General features: G+C 36.0%; 1 protein-coding gene across 1 annotated transcript; it reads left to right on the top strand.

Moving 5' to 3' along the window:
- Positions 1-860: 860 nt before the first annotated feature.
- On the top strand, positions 861-15,643 carry LOC113222661 (cytochrome P450 2C9-like; the record flags this gene model as incomplete). Its single annotated transcript, XM_026452309.1, has 3 exons — positions 861-881; positions 2,255-2,396; positions 15,456-15,643. Coding segments are annotated over exons 1-3 (351 nt in total), but the record flags the coding sequence as incomplete, so codon positions are not given.
- Between the last annotated feature and the right edge of the window lie 3,311 nt (positions 15,644-18,954).

The raw sequence follows: 18,954 nt of genomic DNA, 5'->3' as shown, positions 1-18,954 counted from the left end.
GATGGAAACTGTTCCAATTCGGCTATCTTGTCAGCCACCCCTCTTATTTAGTTTCTTCAAGGTAATTATTTTGAATTCCTTTTTTGAATATTTGTTGATTTTATTTTCATTCAGTTCTGTTATTTGAGAGTTATTACGTCTTTTTGGTGGTGTAATTTTCTTGATTTTTCATGTTTTGTCCCTGCATTGATGTCTATGCATGTGGTGGGACAATGGCAATTCCAGTTTCTAAAGTGGATTTCATAGAGAAAGACTTTCATCTGAAGTTGAGTGTTTGTGTGCAGGTGATGAAGAGTGGGTAACTCAGTTTTTGAATAGATGCTGTGTGATAGTATCTGTTTCTCTAGCTGTGGTCAACATCAGGAATAATTTTGGGTGCCTTGGTGGCCTAGGCTGTAGAAGTTTGCAGCAGTATCAGGAGTAGTGTAGGTTGTTAATGTCCCTGGTGTCAAAGTATTTGGGTGTCCTCCTATTTTTATTTTTCTAAAATTGGGGTGACTTAGCCTAAGGGATTCCTTTTGATGTCAACTCTGACATGGCATACTTGCAGCTGCAGTGGTGCTGGGTTACAGGTGTACATCCTTGAAGTTGTCATAGAAGCATTACTCTAGACTCAAGGTGTTTTAATCAGGTACTGTGACACCTGGGTCTTGGGGTATAGGTTCACTCTCTGTGGCAGGGTTGAATGTAGATTGACCACAGAACCAAGATCTGTGACTCTACAGCACACCCTAGCAGCTGAAGTCCACAGACTGAGTTGTAGCTGTGAGTCTGTTTCTGAGGGTGAGGTGCAGGACAATGCCCTGGCCTGCCTCTGAGGTAGAGGGTTGCTCTTTAGATTTGAGCCCAGCAAGTAGAATATGGCTGCTATCATTAATAAGGTAGGATAGGCACATAACTGCTAAATAACCAAGCTCAGGTCAACAGTTGGAAATGTTAATACTGGTTTGTGAGTGCACTGTTCTTACTTAAGAGTAATTTTTAACATGACAAGCTTAGAAAACAGTGTGAAGCTGATATTACCAAGGGGTAGGGCTGTCTTCATCTAGTAAGTAGACATGTTGAGAGGATCTAGTCTATTCCAGTGGTGTTGATTAAACAATATTCAACGTGACATATGTCACTTGGAGACTCTGAAAACGTAATTAATTTATTACCGGCCTAGAGACTGGTTAAAAAGTAATATGTTTTGTATATTGATGATCTCTTTCAACTAAGTATTCCTTATTCATTGCTTTCTTTCTCCTAACTTTCAAATTATGAAAACTCCAGTCTTTGAGCCTTGGCATATGCATTACCCTTACTCTCTCCTTTATCCCCTGACAATTAATCCCTTTATTCTCCATATTCATCATTGTCCTTTCTCTTCATTTTGTATATTTTTATTTATTCCTGCACTACTGCACCCTAGAAAAAGTTGTCTGTTGCCTCCCATCTTGATTATAATAGTGTGGGCCCATCTTGTCATTGTAAACCCATTCTCTTTCTGTATACTTTCTCCTAGGTTTTGCTGTCATATTGCTTTTTTCATATTTGTTTTTACAAAATTTCAACCTTAGAATGAATCTGGAGGCAATATTGAGTCCATGTACCTTTCTGACAGAAAAAGATAATTGCAGACTCTTGATTCAGGCTCACAGTATCTAATGATATGGCCCTAATTTACCTTTTTACTAATTTAGATTGTAGTTGTCTACAGGTAATAATGGCTTTATCACATAATGTCTTTATTTATCTCAAATACAGGGAATCTCACGGTGGGGCAATCTAGGGATAATACAGCAACCCCAAAGCAGCAAAGAGTCAAGGGCCTTTCTTTTTTCCCACTAAATTTAGTATACAGACCTTCATTTTCATGATTAAATCCCAAGATGGGGTCTATTCTACCTCCTACTTCACATTTGTGTTTTGAGTATGAAAGAGGAAATGAAAGTGGACCTACAGACCTTCTGCTTATATCTTTTGGCAAAAAAAAAAAAAAAAAAAAAAAAAAAAAAATGCTGTGTGACTCTGCTAGCCGCAAAGGGCCTGATGAATGGAATTTTTAGGCAAGCATGGAATAAGGGGGTAGGAAATAAAATTTGGGCAAGTTGGTCTACAGCTTCTGCTACACCATACAGTATTTTTTTTTCTAGTAGTATGCTTTCCAGTTTCTATATTAGTAACTATATAACAATGTGAGTAATTTTGAATTCACTGTAATCAAATATGCTGGTAAATAATTTGTCAGATAATTGCATCAAATCATTCCTAGGAAAAACACAACCAGCAGTCTGAATTTACTATTGAAAACTTGGAAAACACTGCAGTTGACTTGTTTGGAGCTGGGACAGAGACGACAAGCACAACCCTGAGATATGCTCTCCTTCTCCTGCTGAAGCACCCAGAGGTCACAGGTATGATCACACATGAAGAGTTAATTGACTTACAGAAAAGATGTTGGGAAGGTGTTGCTAGTGTTCTCCTTCCTGTTTCTCTTAGAGAAGCTTCATTACTTAAACCCTGCTCCCAGCTGTAATCTGTTCCAAACTAATGGTGTGATTAAAATGGGATATCTTGGCCTGGCATGGTGGCTCACACCTGTAATCCCAGCACTTTGGGAGGCTGAGGTGGGTGGATCACTTGAGGCCAGGAGTTCAAGACCAGCCTGGTCAACATAGCCAAATCCCATCTCTAGTAAAAATGCAAAACTTAGCCAGGCATGGTGGCACACGGCTGTAATCCCAGCTCCTTGGGAGGCTGAGGCACCCGAATCGCTTGAACGCAGGTGGTGGAGGTTGTAGTGAGCCAAGATTGTGCCACTGCACTCCAGCCTGGGCAACAGAGTGAGACTCTGTCTCATAAAGAAAAGAAAAAAAAAGGAAAAAAAGGTAAAAGGGGCATGTTTGCACAGTAGAGGAAGATAACTGAGAGAAATGAAGACAGACAGCAGTAGCAAAAGCAATAGAGTTCTGGTCCAAGATGGGTAGAGCATCTCTGAAAAAAATAGATAATGATTTATGGCAGGAAGAGACAAGATAAATTGGCCTGGTATTACATGTTGGTTGTATTATGAGAAGCCCATTTTTAAATAGCAAGTATGTTTTTGAAGATAACTTTTCTCATTCTCAAAATTTCAGGTTTGAATTCTGGAGTAGGGAAACTGGAAACTCCACTTATTGAAAGATAAATGGTAATCCTAGAAATGTAGTGAGTCTGCCTGAGAAAATTCCTAGTCTGCTAAGTATTCTAAAAAGTTAGATTTATAAGGAAAGTAATTCTGTTTACTAGAAGAGGTACCTAAAGAATGTTCCATTTAGGCAGAATATGTACCTGAGACAGTTTCCATGAAATTGGTGTTGGACAAAATAAGATTTTTTTTGAGGGGGTCAATAATTTTATCTTTTATGAACAACTTTACTTTAGAAATTTACTTTTAAGGACTTTTGCTTATGCTGCAGATAAGAAATATTCTTTTTTTCTCCTCTGTCAGTATCCCCCATTGAAATGACAATAACCTAATTACAAATAAGAATTAGGCCTTTTTTTTTTTGAATAGTTACTAGCCTATAGAGTTCTACAAGATTTTTTATCAACTTTCATTATAGATTAAAGGGTTCAAATACAGGTTTTGTTACATAGGTAAGTTGTATAACACTGAGGCTTTGGGTCCCAGCTATTCCATCACACTGACAGTAAACATATTACTCAGCAGATGGTTCTTCAGCCCACATCCCTTCCCTCCCTCCCCCATCTAGTGATCCTCAGTGTCTCTTGTTCCCATCTTTAAGTTCTATGAGTGAGAACATGCGGTTTTTGGTTTTCTGTTCTTGTGATAGTTTGCTGAAAATGATGGTTTCCAGCTGCATCCATGTCCCTACAAAGGACACAAACTCATCCTTTTTTATGGCTGCATAGTATTCCATGGTGTATATGTGCCACATTTTCTTAATCCAGTCTGTCACAGATGGACATTTGGGTTGATTCCAAGTCTTTGCTATTGTGAATAGTGCTGCAATAAACATACATGTGCATGTGTCTTTATAGCAGCATGATTTATGATCCTTTGGGTATATACCCAGTAATGGGATGGCTGGGTCATAATGTACATCTAGTTCTAGATCCTTGAGGAATCGCCATACTGTTTTCCATAATGGTTGAACTAGTTTACAATCCCACCAACAGTGTAAAAGTGTTCCTATTTCTTCACATCCTCTCCAGTACCTGTTGTTTCCTGACGTTTTAATGATTGCCATTCTAACTGGTGTGAGGTGGTATCTCATTGTGGTTTTGATTTGCATTTCTCTGATGGCGAGTGATGATGAGCATTTTTTCATGTGTCTGTTGGCTGTATGAATGTCTTCTTTTGAGAAATGTCTGTTCATATCCTTTGCCCACTTTTTGATGGGGTTGTTTGTTTTTTTCTTGTAAATTTGTTTGAGTTCTTTGTAGGTTCTGGATATTAGCCCTTTGTCTGATGAGTAGATTGCAAAATTTTTCTCCCATTCTGTAGGTTGCCTGTTCATTCTGATGATAGTTTCTTTTGCTGTGCAGAAGCTCTTTAGTTTAATTAGATCCCATTTGTCAATTTTGGCTTTTGTTGCCATTGCTTTTGGTGTTTTAGACGTGAAATTGTTGCCCATGCCTATGTCCTGAATGGTATTACCTAGGTTTTCTTTGAGGATTTTTATAGTATTAAGTCTAACATTTAAGTCTCTAATCCATCTTGAATTAATTTTCATATAAGGAGTAAGGAAAGGATCCAGTTTCAGCTTTCTACTTATGGATAGCCAATTTTCCCAGCACCATTTATTAAATAGGGAATCCTTTCCCCATTTCTTGTTTCTCTCAGGTTTGTCAAAGATCAGATGGCTGTAGATGTGTGGTATTATTTCTGAGGACTCTGTTCTGTTCCATTGGTCTATATCTCTGTTTTGGTACCAGTACCATGCTGTTTTGGTTACTGTAGCCCTGTACTATAGTTTGAAGTCAGGTAGCATGACGCCTCCAGCTTTGTCCTTTTGACTTAGGATTGTCTTGGCAATGCAGGCTCTTTTTTGGTTCCATATGAACTTTAAAGCAGTTTTTTCCAATTCTGTGAAGAAAGTCATTGGTAGCTTGATGGGGATGGCATTGAATCTATAAATAACCTTAGGCAGTATGGCCATTTTCACGATATTGATTCTTCCTACCCATGAACATGGTATGTTCTTCCATTTGTTTGTGTCCTCTTTGGTTTCACTGAGCAGTGGTTTTTAGTTCTCCTTGAAGAGGTCCTTTACATCCCATGTAAGTTGGATTCCTAGGTATTTTATTCTCTTTGAAACAATTGTGAATGGAAGTTCATTCATGATTTGGCTCTCTGTTTCTCTGTTACTGGTGTATAAGAATGCTTGTGATTTTTGCACATTAATTTTGTATCCTGAGACTTTGCTGAAGTTTCTTATCAGCTTAAGGAGGTTTTGGGCTGAAACAATGGGGTTTTCTAAATATATAACCATGTCATGTGCAAATGGACAATTTGACTTCTTCTTTTCCTAACTGAATACCCTTGATTTCTTTCTCTTGCCTGATTGCCCTAGCCAGAACTTCCAACACTATGTTGAATAGGAGTGGTGAGAGAGGGCTTCCCTGTCTTGTGTCATTTTCAAAGGGAATTTTTCAGTTTTTGCCCATTCAGTATGATATTGGCTGTGGGTTTGTCATAAATAGCTCTTATTATTTTGAGATACGTTCCATCAGTACCAAATTTATTGAGCGTCTTTAGCATGAAGGGCTGTTAAATTTTGTCAAAGGCCTTTTCTGCATCCTTTGAGATAATCATGTGGTTCTTGTCTTTGGTTCTGTTAATATGCTGGATTACGTTTATTGATTTGCGAATGTTGAACCAGCTTTGCATCCCAGGGGTGAAGCCCACTTGATCATGGTGGATAAGCTTTTTGATGTGCTGCTGGATCCGGTTTGCCAGTACTTTGTTGAGGATTTTTGCATCGATGTTCATCAGGGATATTGGTCTAAAATTTTCTTTTTTTGTTGTGTCTCTGCCAGGCTTTGGTATCAGGATGATGTTGGCCTCATAAAATGAGTTAGGGAGGATTCCCTCTTTTTCTATTGATCGGAATAGTTTCAGAAGGAATGGTACCAGCTCCTCTTTGTACCTCTGGTAGAATTCAACTGTGAATCCATCTGGTCCTGGACTTTTTTTGGTTGGTAGGCTGTTAATTATTGCCTCAATTTCAGAGCCTGCTATTGGTCTATTCAGGGATTCAGATTCTTCCTGGTTTAGTCTTGGGAGAGTGTAAGTGTCCAGGAAATTATCTATTTCTTCTAGATTTTCTAGTTTATTTGCATAGAGGTGTTTATAGTATTCTCTGATGGTAGTTTGTATTTCTGTGGGGTCAGTGTTGATATCCCCTTTATCATTTTTTATTGTGTCTATTTGATTCTTCTCTCTTTTCTTCTTTATTAGTCTTGCTAGCGGTCTGTCAATTTTGTTGATCTTTTCAAAAAACCAACTCCTGGATTCCTTTATTTTTTGGAGGGCTTTTTGTGTCTCTATCTCCTTCAGTTCTGCTCTGATCTTAGTTATTTCTTGCCTTCTGCTAGCTTTCGAATGTATTTGCTCTTGCTTCTCTAGTTCTTTTAATTGTGATGTTAGAGTGTCAATTTTATATCTTTCCTGCTTTCTCTTGTGGGCATTTAGTGCTATAAATTTCCCTTTACACACTGCTTTAAATGTGTCCCAGAGATTCTGCTATGTTGTATCTTTGTTCTCATTGGTTTCAAAGAACATCTTTATTTCTGCCTTCATTTCGTTATGTATGCAGTAGTCATTCAGGAGCAGGTTATTCAGTTTCCATGTAGTTGAGCGGTTTCAGTTTCTTAGTCCTGAGTTCTAGTTTGATTGCACTGTGGTCTGAGAGACAGTTTGTTATAATTTCTGTTCTTGTACATTTCCTGAGGAGTGTTTTGCTTCCAATTATGTGGTCAATTTTGGAATAAGTGTGATGTGGTGCTGAGAAGAATGTATATTCTGTTGATTTGGGGTGGAGAGTTCTGTAGATGTCTATTAGGTCTGCTTGCTTCAGAGATGAGTTCAATTCCTGGATATCCTTGTTAACTTTCTGTCTCGTTGATCTGTCTAATGTTGACAGTGGGGTGATGAAATCTCCCATTATTATTGTATGGGAGTCTAAGTCTCTTTGTAAGTCTCTAAGGACTTGCTTTATGAATCTGGGTGCTCCTGTATTGGGTGCATATATATTTAGGATAGTTAGCTCTTCCTGTTGAATTGATCCCTTTACCATTATGTAATGGCCTTCTTTGTCTCTTTTTATCTTTGATGGTTTAAAGTCTGTTTTATCAGAGACTGGTATTGCAACGCCTGCTCTTTTTTGTTCTCCATTTGCTTGGTAGATCTTCCTCCATCCCTTTATTTTGATCCTATGTATGTCTCTGCATGTGAGATGGGTCTCCTGAATACAGCAAACTGATGGGTCTTTAGTCTTTATCCAGTTTGCCAGTCTGTGTCTTTTAATTGGATCATTTAGTCCATTTACATTTAAGGTTATTATTGTTAGGTGTGAACTTGATCCTGCCATTATGATATTAACTGGTTATTTTGCTCGTTAGTTGATGCAGTTTCTTCCTAGCCTCGATGGTCTTTACATTTTGGCATGTTTTTGCAATGGCTGGTAGTGGTTGTTCCTTTCCATGTTTATTGCTTCCTTCAGGGTCTCTTGTAAGGCAGGCCTGGTGGTGACAAAATGTCTAAGCATTTGCTTATCTGTAAATGATTTTATTTTTCCTTCACTTATGAAACTTAGTTTGGCTGGATATGAAATTCTGGGTTGAAAATTCTTTTCTTTAAGAGTGTCGAATATTGGCCCCCACTCTCTTCTGGCTTGTAGAGTTTCTGCCGAGAGATCTGCTGTTAGTCCGATGGGCTTCCCTTTGTAGGTAACCCGACCTTTCTCTCTGGCTGCCCTTAAGATTTTTTTCTTCATTTCAACTTTGGTGAATCAGGCAATTATGTGTCTTGTAGTTGCTCTTCTCAAGGAGTATCTTTGTGGTGTTCTCTGTATTTTCTGAATTTGAATGTTTTCCTGCCCTACTAGGTTGGGGAAATTCTCCTGGATGATATCCTGAAGAGTGTTTTCCAACTTGGTTTCTTTTTCCCCCTCACTTTCAGGCACCCCAATCAGACATAGATTTGGTCTTTTTACATAATCCCATAGTTCTTGCAGGGTTTATTCATTTTTTTTCTTCTTTTTTCTTTAGATTTCTCTTCTCACTTCATTTCATTCACTTGATCCTCAATCGCTGATACTCTTTTTTCCAGTTGATCGAGTCGATTACTGAAGCTTGTGCATTTGTCACATATTTCTTGTGTCGTGGTTTTCATCTCTGTCAGCTCATTTATGGCCTTCTCTGCATCGATTATTCTAGTTATCAATTCTTCCACACTTTTTTCAATATTTTTAGTTCTTTGCGCTGGGTACGTTAATTCCTCCTTTAGCTCTGAGAAGTTTGATTGACTGAAGCCTTCTTCTCTCATCTTGTCAAAGTCATTCTCTGTCCAGCTTTGATCCATTGCTGGCGATGAGCTGCATTCCTCAGTTGAAAATGCAGAAATCACCTGTCTTCTGTGTTGCTTGTGCTGGGAGCTGGAGACTAGAGCTGTTCCCATTCGGCCATCTTGCTCTGCCCCATTTTTGGACTTTTTAATATTAATAATTGCTGTTCTGACTGGTGTGAGATGGTACCTCATTGTGATTTTGATTTGCGTTTTTCTGATGATTAGTGATGTTGAAGCACTTTTTCACGTTTGTTGACTGTTTGTATGTCATCTTTTGAGAAGTACCTGTTCATGTCCTTTGCCCATTTTTAATTGATTTTTTCTTTTGTTTTTTTGCTTGTTGATTTAAGTTTTTTTTTTTTTTTTTTAAATAGATTTTGGATATTAGACATTTAGGTCCTTTAAGATAGGAAGAGTACAGGAGATAGTCAAGAAGACTTTAACAGATTTCTAAAACACAGAGAGCATATAGAGGATTGATAAATCTGTACAGAGAGGATAAACTTGTAACCAAAAAGTCAGAAGAGAAAAATTTGTCAAGGAGGAAAAGTTAATCAGTGTCCCTTAAGTATCTCCAATAGTAGTATTTGGAAGTTTCAAGGGTTAAAGAATGGTGGAGAATGAGTCTGAAAAAGGAGGCTTTCCCTGCCTATGTTTCCTCCACAAGTCTTTTCATCAGGTAACTGATTTCTTCCCACAAGAAGAAGGAGGCTCATTCTCTAGAGAAACTGAGCTTAAGAAGCCCTGTCCTCAGAGACACAGGGCAGTGCCAGAAAAGGCATGAGGTGTAGGCTTGAAAGGCAGATTCGGTACGGGTCTACTCCTTCAATTAGGAGACTCTTAGCTCTTTTATTCATCTTGCTTCCTAAAATTCAGCAGCTAACTTTATCCAACACAAAGGGAACTGATCTAGAGAAATGACATTTTTCTTTCACCATCTTAATGGAAAATTCTCTTCAATGTCCAACAGAGTGAATGAAATGAAAACATATACTGCTAGACACAGGGTTATGGAATGTGAGGACATGAGAATTAAAGGGAAAATCACAAAAACTTTCAGATCTATACCAGGTTATATTGAAACAATTAGGATTCAGAATTCTCAAGAAGAACTATTAATATTATCTTGTATATTAATAGAAATAGGGTGTTTTCATACTTGCGTGTTTGCCAAAATTTTTACCTTCTGTTTTCCCTTTCTCAGAAAAATATTGGAGAATACGCTTCATTCAAATGCCTGAAACCTAGTTAGAGAAAGTCCTGAGCTCCAGCAATCAGTAAACTTCACATAGGAGAATAAGAATGTCAGGGAGGCTGCCTAGCACCAGACCTAGAAAACAACTACTTCAGAATGGACCTGGTGGATAATTCAGAAGTGAGAGGAGACAGCAAGAACAAAAGAGATGTGACAGATTTTGTGAGAGTTTCCAGTAGCTCAAAAAGGAGTTTCAAACATCTGCCTGAACATTTGTCAATAATTCTAACTTGAGAAACAGAAATTACAAATGGAAATAAAGAGACATGGTTAAGCCCAGGATAGTACTAAAAATAAAATTTAGTCATAGCTGTCTTACCAGAGAACCGTATTTGTGTAGTCGGAATGATGTAAACAATGAATACTGATATAAAAATTGTCATCTAAATATATTCTGGAAAAAGGAGTGTGGAAAAGTGAGTGTGTCTATCTGAGGGTGTGTTCAAATATGAGGTGAAGTTGAAGATTAAAATTCTCATCTCTCATAATAAATAATTATTAATATAATCCACAAAAAGATAAGTAAGAAATAGAAAGAGTCTTTATTTAAAAATGTGAATGTATGTTCAGAAGAAGCTGCTAGAATGTTGAAAATGGTGAATTTGGAAAGTGTGAGAATGAAGAGTATACCATTGCAATTTGCAACCCCTCCCACACACAGATGCACAAATACAGTCTCATATATACATAAATCTGATAGTATAATTTAATGTTTAAGCAACATGTTATTTTGATATGAAATTAATCCCAGTTTTTTTCCAAGACAGTAATTTCATGACTAAATTATATGCTTACTTTATGTTTGCAAACATTTTATTATTTTTATTTGTATTATCATATATACTAATGTATATGTATATACAGATTTTTCATCTTTTATCTTTTTTAATTTTTATGGGTACATAGTAGCATATATTAATATGTTTGGGGGTACATGAGATGTTTTGATACAGGCATGCAATGTGAAATAAGCATGTCATGGAGAATGGTGTATCCCCTTAAGCATTTATTCTTTGAGTTACAAACAATTAAATTACATTCTTTAAGTTATTTGAAAATGTACAATTAAGTCAATTATTATTGACTATAGTCACCCTGTTGTGCTACCATATAGTAAGTCTTATTCATCCGCACCTCCCCTCCCAGCCCCCACTACCCTTTCGAGTCTCTGGTAACCGTGCTTCTATACTTTATGTCCATTAGTTCAATTATTTTGTTTTTAGATCCCACAGATAAGTGAGAACATGCTATGTTTATCTTTCTGTGCCTGGCTTATTTCACTTAACATAATGATCTCCAGTTCCCTTCATGTTGTTGCAAATGAGTGAATCTCATTATTTTTATGACTGAATAGAACTATATTGTGTATGTCTACCACATTTTCTTTATACATTTGTCTGTTGATGCATTTTAAAGTTGTTTCAAAGTCTTAGCTATTGTGTACAGTGTGCAACAAACATAAGAGTGCAGATACCTCTTCGATGCACTTATGTCCTTTCTTTTGGGTATATACCCAGCAGTAGGGTTGTTGGATCATATGGTTGCTTTATTTTTAGGTATTTGAGGAATATTCAAACAGCTCTCCATACTGGTCATACTAATTTACCTTCCCACCAAAACTATACAAGGTCCACTTATCTCCACATCCTCACTAGCATTTTTTATTGCCTGTCTTTGGATATCAGCCATTTTAACTGGAGTGAGATGACATCTCATTGTAGTTTTGATTTATATTTCTCTGATTATCAGTGGTGTTGACCACCTTTTTGTGTGCCTCTTACCCATTTATATGTCTTCTTTTGAGAAACATCTATTCAAATCTTTTGCCCACTTTTGGATTGGATTAGTATATCTTTTTTCTATAGAGTTGCTTGAGTTTCTTATATATTCTTGTTATTAATCTCTTGTCAGATGAATAGTTTGCAAATATTTTTCTCCATTCTGTGATTGTCTCTTCCCTTTGTTGATTGTATCTTTGGCTTTGCAGAAGCTTTTTAACTTGATGTGATCCCATTTGTTCATGTTTGCTTTGAATGCCTGTGTTTGTAGGGTATTGCTCAAGAAATTTTTGCCTAGACCAATGTCCTGGAGATTTTTCCTAGTGTTTTCCTATATTAGTTTCAGACTTTGAGGTCTTAGATTTAAGTCTTTAATTGATTTTGAGTTGATTTTTGTATATGGCAAGAGATATGTGTTCAGTTTTATTCTTCTGTGTAGGATATTAAATTTTCCCAGCACATTTATTCAAGAGACCATCTTTCCCTCAGTGTACGTTCTTGGCACCTGTGTTAGTCTGTTCTCATGCTTCTAATAAAGCCAACACAAGACTGGTAATTTATAAAGGAAAGAAGTTTAATGGTCTCACAGTTCCACATGGCTGGGGAGACCTCACAATCATGGGGGAAGGTGAATGAGGAGCAAAGTCATGTCTCACATGGCAGCAGGCAGAGAGCTTTGCAGGGGAACTCCCATTTATAAAACCATCAGATGTTGTGAGATTTATTCGCTACCATGAGAAAAGTATGGAGGAAACCACCTCCATGATTCAATTATCCCCACCTGGCCTAACCCTTCACTTGTGGGGATTATTAGATGATTCAAGATGAGATTTGGGGTGGAGACACAGCCAAACCATATCAGCACCTTTGTCAAAAATGAGTTCACTCTAGGTATGTGAAATTGTTTCTGAATTCTGTATTCTGCTTCATTGGTCCATGTGTTTGTTTTTATGTCAGTACCATACTGTTTTAGTTAGCTCTGTGATATAATTTGAAGTGAGATAATGTGATTCTTCCAGTTTTGTTCTTTTTGCTTAGGATAGTTTTGACTATTCCAGGTCTTTTGTGGGTCCATATAAATCTTAGGATTTATTTTTTCTATTTCTGTGAAGAATGCCATTGATATTTTGATAGGGATTTTATTGAATCTGTAGATTGTTTTGATAGTATGGACATTTTAACAATATTGATTTTTCCAATCCATGAACATGAAATATTTTTCTATTTGTTGTGTCCTCTTAAATTTCTTTCCTCAGTGTTTTATAGTTTCCATTTTAGACATCTTTCAGTTCTTTGGTTAAATTAATTCCTAAGTATTTAATTTTACTTATGGCTATTGTAAATGGGATTACTTTTTAAATTTGTTTTTCTTTTTGTTCACTGTTGGCATACAACAACACTACTGATTTTTATGTTGATTTTGTATCCTTCAACTTTACTGAATTTGTTCATCAGTTCTAATAATTATCTTGTGGAATCTTTAAGTTTTTCCTAATATAAGGTTATATCATCTGAACATAAGGATATTTTGACTTCTTCCTTTCCAATTTGGATAGCCTTTATATCTTTCTCTTGTCTGATTGCTCTTGCTAGGTCATCCAGTACTATGATGAATAACAATGGTGACAGTGGGCATCCTTGTCGTGTTCCTGATCTTGGAGGAAATACTCTTGGTGTTCCCCATTCAGTATAGTACTAGTTGTGGGTCTGTCATATAGCTTCTTTATGTTGAGATTTGTTCCTTCTATTTCAGGTTTTTTTAGTGAATTTTTATCAGGAAGGGATGTTAAATTTTATCAAATACTTTTTAAGCATCAACTGAAATGATCATATAGCTTTTATCCTTCATTTTTTTGATATGATGTATCACACTGCTTGATTTGCACATGTTGAACCATCCTTGCATATGAGGGATAAATCCCACTTTGCCATTGTGAATGACCTTTTTATTGTATTGCTGAATTTGGTTTGCCAGTGTTTTGTTTAAGATATTTGCACTAGTGTTCATCAGGTGTATTGACTGGTAGTTTTCTTTTCTTGATGTGTCTTAGTCTGATTTTGGTATCAGGGTAATACTGGTCTCACAGAATGGGTTTTGAAGTATTCTCCTTTATTTTTTGGAATAGTTTGAGTAGGATTGGTATTAGTTCTTCTTTAAATGTTTGGTAAAATTCAGCAGTGAAACTCGCCAGTCTTGGGGTTTTCTTTACTGGGATATTTTTATTTCTCATTTGATCTTGGTACTGGTCATTGCATGTTCAGGTTTTGGATTTTTTCCTGGTTCTAACTCGATGGGTCATATTTGTCTAGTGATTTGTCCATTTCTTCTAGACTTTCCAATTTATTGGCATATAGTTGCTTATAGTAACCACTAATTATTCTTTGAATTTCTGCAGTATCAGTTGTAATGCCTCCTTTTTAATTTGTTTTTATTTATTTGAATCTACTCTGTTTTTTCTTAGTCTGGCAAAGGTTTGTCAATTTTGTTTAACTTCTCAAAAAAGCAACTTTTTGTTTCATTGATCTTTTGTTTTTCTTCGTTTAGATTTTATTTATTTCTGCTCTGATCTTTATTATTCCTTTTCTTCTATTAATTTTGGGTTTAATTTGCTTTTGCTTTTCTAATTATTTAGGATGCATCATTAGATTGTTTATTTGTCTATTTTCTCCATTTTTGATGTAAGTTCTTGTAGCTATAAACTTCCCTTTTAGTACTGGTCTTGCTGTAGCCCCTTGGTTTTCGTATGTTGTGTTTCCATTAAAATTCGTTTCAAGAAATTTTTCAATTTCCTTTTTGATCTCTTCTTGGGCCCACTCTCCATTTATGAGTATATTTTTAAATTTCCATTTATTTGTGTAGTTTCCAAAATTCCTCTTGTTATTGATTGCTGGTTTTATTACACTGTGGTCAGAGAAGATGCTTGTTATTATTTCAGTTTCTTTGCATATTTTAAGACTTGTTTTGTGTCCTAACATATGGTCAATTCTTGATAACAATCCATGTGCTGCGGAAAAGGATGTGTATTCTGTAGCAGTTGGATAAAATATTCTGCAAATATCTATTAGATCCATTTGGTCTATAGTGCAGATAAAGTTCAATGTTTCCTTGTTGATTTTCTATCTAGATGACCTGTCCAATGTTGAAAGTGGGATGTTGAAGTCTCCAGCTATTATTGTACTGGGGACTATCTCTCTCTAGTTCTAATTTTATTTCTTTTATGTATCTGGGTGCTCCATTGTTGGTTGCATATATATTTAAAATTGTTCACCAATAGTGATCTTCTTTGTCTCTTCTTATAGTTTTTGTTTTGAAATCTACTTTGTCTGTTTTAAATATAGTAACTCCTGCTGTTTTTTCTTTTCTATTGGTATGTACTGTCTCATTGCATTCCTTTATTTTCAGCCTATGTGTGTCTTTATAATTGAAGTGTGTTTCTTTTAGGCAACAGATTACTGCATCTTGTTTTTCCATCTAGTCAGTATGTCTTTTGATTGGAGATTTTAGTCCATTTACATTCAGTGTTATTATTGATAAGTAAGGACTTACCCCTGCCCTTTTGTTATTTGTTTTCTGGTTGTTTTGTGGACTTCTCTTCCTTTTTTCAATCCTTCCTGTCTTCCTTTATTGAAGATAATTTTCTCTGCTTATATTTGTACAGATTTTTCTTAATGCCTAGTTTATGGTAGTTACACATTTGTGCATCTGTAACAGTCCTCTCTTTACATTTGCATATACTTCCAGCACTATAATTTAAATTTCTAATGATGTTTGGATACCTTCATCATGATTCATGTACCCCTGAATTGTGACAGCAAATGTGCCATTTTTCTCCTTTTCCATCAGTTTTTTCTTGTGTCTTATCAGCTAAAGTCCAGGAAGAGATTGAACATGTGATTGGCAGGAATCGGAGCCCCTGCATGCAGGACAGGAGCCACATGCCCTACACAGATGCTGTGGTACACGAGATCCAGAGATACATTGACCTCCTCCCCAGCAGCCTGCTCCATGCAGTAACCTGTGATGTTAAATTCAGAAACTATCTCATTCCCAAGGTAAGTTTGTTTCTCCTACACTACAACTCCATGTTTTTGAAGTCCCCAAATTCATATATCCTCTACCATCACCCCGTGAGAGAAGTGCATAACTCATATGTATGGCAGTTTAATTGGACTTTCTGTTGTTTCCAGCTTGGGACTACAAAGTCTTGTAACAGGTTCTCGTGTCTGGCAGTGTGTGTTTTCCAGATTTATTATCTTTCTTCAAGATTGGTTTGGCTACTCTTAGGTGCTTACATTCCAAATACATTTTAAAGGTATTAGTTTGTCAATTTCCCAAAACATTGGGCTGGAATTTCTGTCAGGGTGACATTAAATTTATAGATCAGTTTGGAAAGAACTGAATCTGGACATGTTGCATCTTTCCATTCCTGAATATAATTATGCTCCTAATTTATTTGGGATTTCTTTTATTTTCCCAGGAATGTTGTGATTTGTTGTCATGGCTTTCAAGTCTTTGGTTTTCCCTAGATAATTAATATTTTTTGTTGTGGAACATAATTAGTTTTTGTCATTCTGATGATGTTAATCTGTCAACTTTGCTAAATTTACTAATCACTGTTCATAATTTATTTCTGGATTCATTGTAATTTCTGTGTAATTATACTCTATCTGGGTTAATATTGTTTTATTACTTATTTTCCATTTCTCATGGGCTTAATGTCTCTTTATTGCATTAATTATTGCATTGGCTAGAATTTCTAGGAGAGTGTTGAATAGAATTGGTGACAGTGGGGATCCTTGTTTCTCATTTCTAATCTGCAGGAAACAGTGGAAGTTTTCCATTTCAATATGGAGAATGATTCTTGAAGTAGATTTTGGTAGATTTTTTTTATCAGATTAGAGAAGTTTGCTGTCATATATATATGTCATAATTATGTGTAAAGTCTTATCAAATCCATTCTCTGCATCTATTTATATAATTGTGTGTTAGTCCATTTCCATTGCTATAAAGGAATCTCTTTGACTGGGTAATTTATAAATAAAAGGTTTTTATTTTGGCTCATGGTTTTGCAGGCTGTGCAAAAGGCATAATGGGGGCAGGCATCTGCTCCTAGTGAGGACTTCAGGTAGCTTTCAATCATGGAAGAAGGTGAAGGGGAAGCAAGCATGTCACATGGCAAGAGAGGGAGTAAGAGAAAGAGGAGTGGAAGTGACTTTAAACAACCAGCTCGGGTGTGAACTAACAGAAAATGAACTCACTTATTATCATGAGAAGAACTTTAAGCCACTCAAGAAGAATTCACCCCCATGTCTTAAATACTTCCCACCAGACTCCACCTCCAATATTGGGAATCACATTTCAACATGAGATTTGGAGGGGACAAATATCCACACAACATCAGATTATATGTATTGAGCTTACATTCCTCACTAAAGAGAAATAAGTATGTGCATAGAGATGAATTGACCTTCTTCATATTGTTTAGGACTTCAGTGTTTACATTCACAAGAGATTTGGTTTATAATTTTCTTTCTTAGAATTTTCAAGAGTTTTGATATTAAGATTATGCCAGCCTAATAAAACTAGGCGAGAAAAGTTTTCTAATGCGAGTCTGATTTTATTGCCGTTCCCTCTCCCCACTTTTCTGCTTGTGATCACTTAGTTGTATCTTTGAAATCCCTGATAACTTTTGGTTAAATACCAGATGCTATATATAAGAAATTACAAAATTTTAGAGGTTTATATTCTTCAAAGAAAGATTCATTCCTCTCCCATAGGCAATCATAATGACATAACACCTGTTGCTATGATTCAGAATTGGACATAATGTGAACCCAGTTGAAAATTGAGTGTCAGTGTTAGCTTAGCTCTCTGAGGTTCTCCTACCTCTGGAACCTTGAGACCAATTTTTATCTTGGCAGCTTTACAATGCCTTCTATCACATGGTTTCTGTATTTATCCAGACACTCCAGTTGCCATCTCAAACCTACTTTTTCCAGTTAAAACCAATACATATTATTAGTAAAATAAAAAATAATATAACTGAAACTTATATTTTCAAGGGGAAAAAGCAATGAGATAAGACTTCAATGCACTCTGTTTTCACAAACACAGGAGGTAACCAGGAGAAGGTTTTTGTTTCTCAAAACTAGGGTCTGAGGGTAATAGTAATGAAACTTACTTCTTCTCCTGTAACTACTTAAATGAGAAATATACTGAAGAATCAGGCAGGAGCTGCCAGTCTCCCCAGTTCAATGCATCAGCTTTGGTGAACTGCTGGAGGGGAACGATGCATCTGATGAGCTTCTTCATTCACCCCCATGCAGGGCAGCTCATGCTGAGAAGCCAGAGCCCAAGGGAATCACCCATTGAATCCCTTCTTCATGGAATAGCCCAGTACAGAAAAATGCAGCACTGTGTGGCCAATTCTACCCTCTTTACATATCAGATACGTGTGTTCTTCTGCTACAGGCTGGATCCATTTATCTAGCTGGAGATAATAGTCTGAAACAGGAATTGGCAAACTGTTTCTGTAATGGGCCAGATAGTAAATATTTTAGACTTTTCCAGCCATGTGGTTTCTGTTGCAATACTTGACATCTCTTTTTATAGCATGAAAGCAGTCATAAACAATCTGCAAATGAATGAGGATTGATATGTTCCAAGTTTTATAGAAACAAATATAAATTTCCTATAAAACATTTGTTTCAAAAATATTATTTCTTATTTGCATTTGTTCAATGTGAATACTTTTAGCTCACATACTATACAAAAACAGGTGGCAGGATGGACTTGTGCAGGGAGTACTTTTTATTGATGCCTAATATAAGACATTCTTGTCCAGTAGAATTTTCTGCAAATATGTGTGATTGATTTGTGCCTTTGTGTCCTATTAAAGAGTATTTGTCAGCACAAGATTCCAAAGACTGGCTTTTAACTTTCCCGGAATTTTTTTGTTTTAGCTCTTATATTTAGATCAATGACATATTTCAAATGAATTTTTATTTGTAATATGAAGTAATAATGGTCATGCTTCAATGTCTATAAATTTCTAGTTATTCAAGGAACATTTGTTGAAATAAATCTGCTTTGGTTCTTAATAACATTTTAATATAGTACTTGTTTATAAATATTCAAGGGAATATTTTTGAAAAACCAAATTATAGACTATTGATATGAAAATTTTGGAGGTAGAATTTTTCCTCACCTTTTTATTATAAAATGTTTTAAAATAAGTAACATTACAGACACATATGCATATGTACATATGGCAATGTGTATATATATCTACTTTGATATCTGTCCATCCATCTATTTATGCTTTAGTACTTCAGTATGTATAGCACAATAACAGTGGTTTTCT

This window comes from Piliocolobus tephrosceles, unplaced genomic scaffold (genome assembly GCF_002776525.5).
Source record: "Piliocolobus tephrosceles isolate RC106 unplaced genomic scaffold, ASM277652v3 unscaffolded_32988, whole genome shotgun sequence".
In the NCBI taxonomy this organism is placed as follows: domain Eukaryota; kingdom Metazoa; phylum Chordata; class Mammalia; order Primates; family Cercopithecidae; genus Piliocolobus; species Piliocolobus tephrosceles.
Note: the sequence above shows the minus strand (reverse complement) of the source record. Positions and strands in the feature narration are given on the sequence as shown.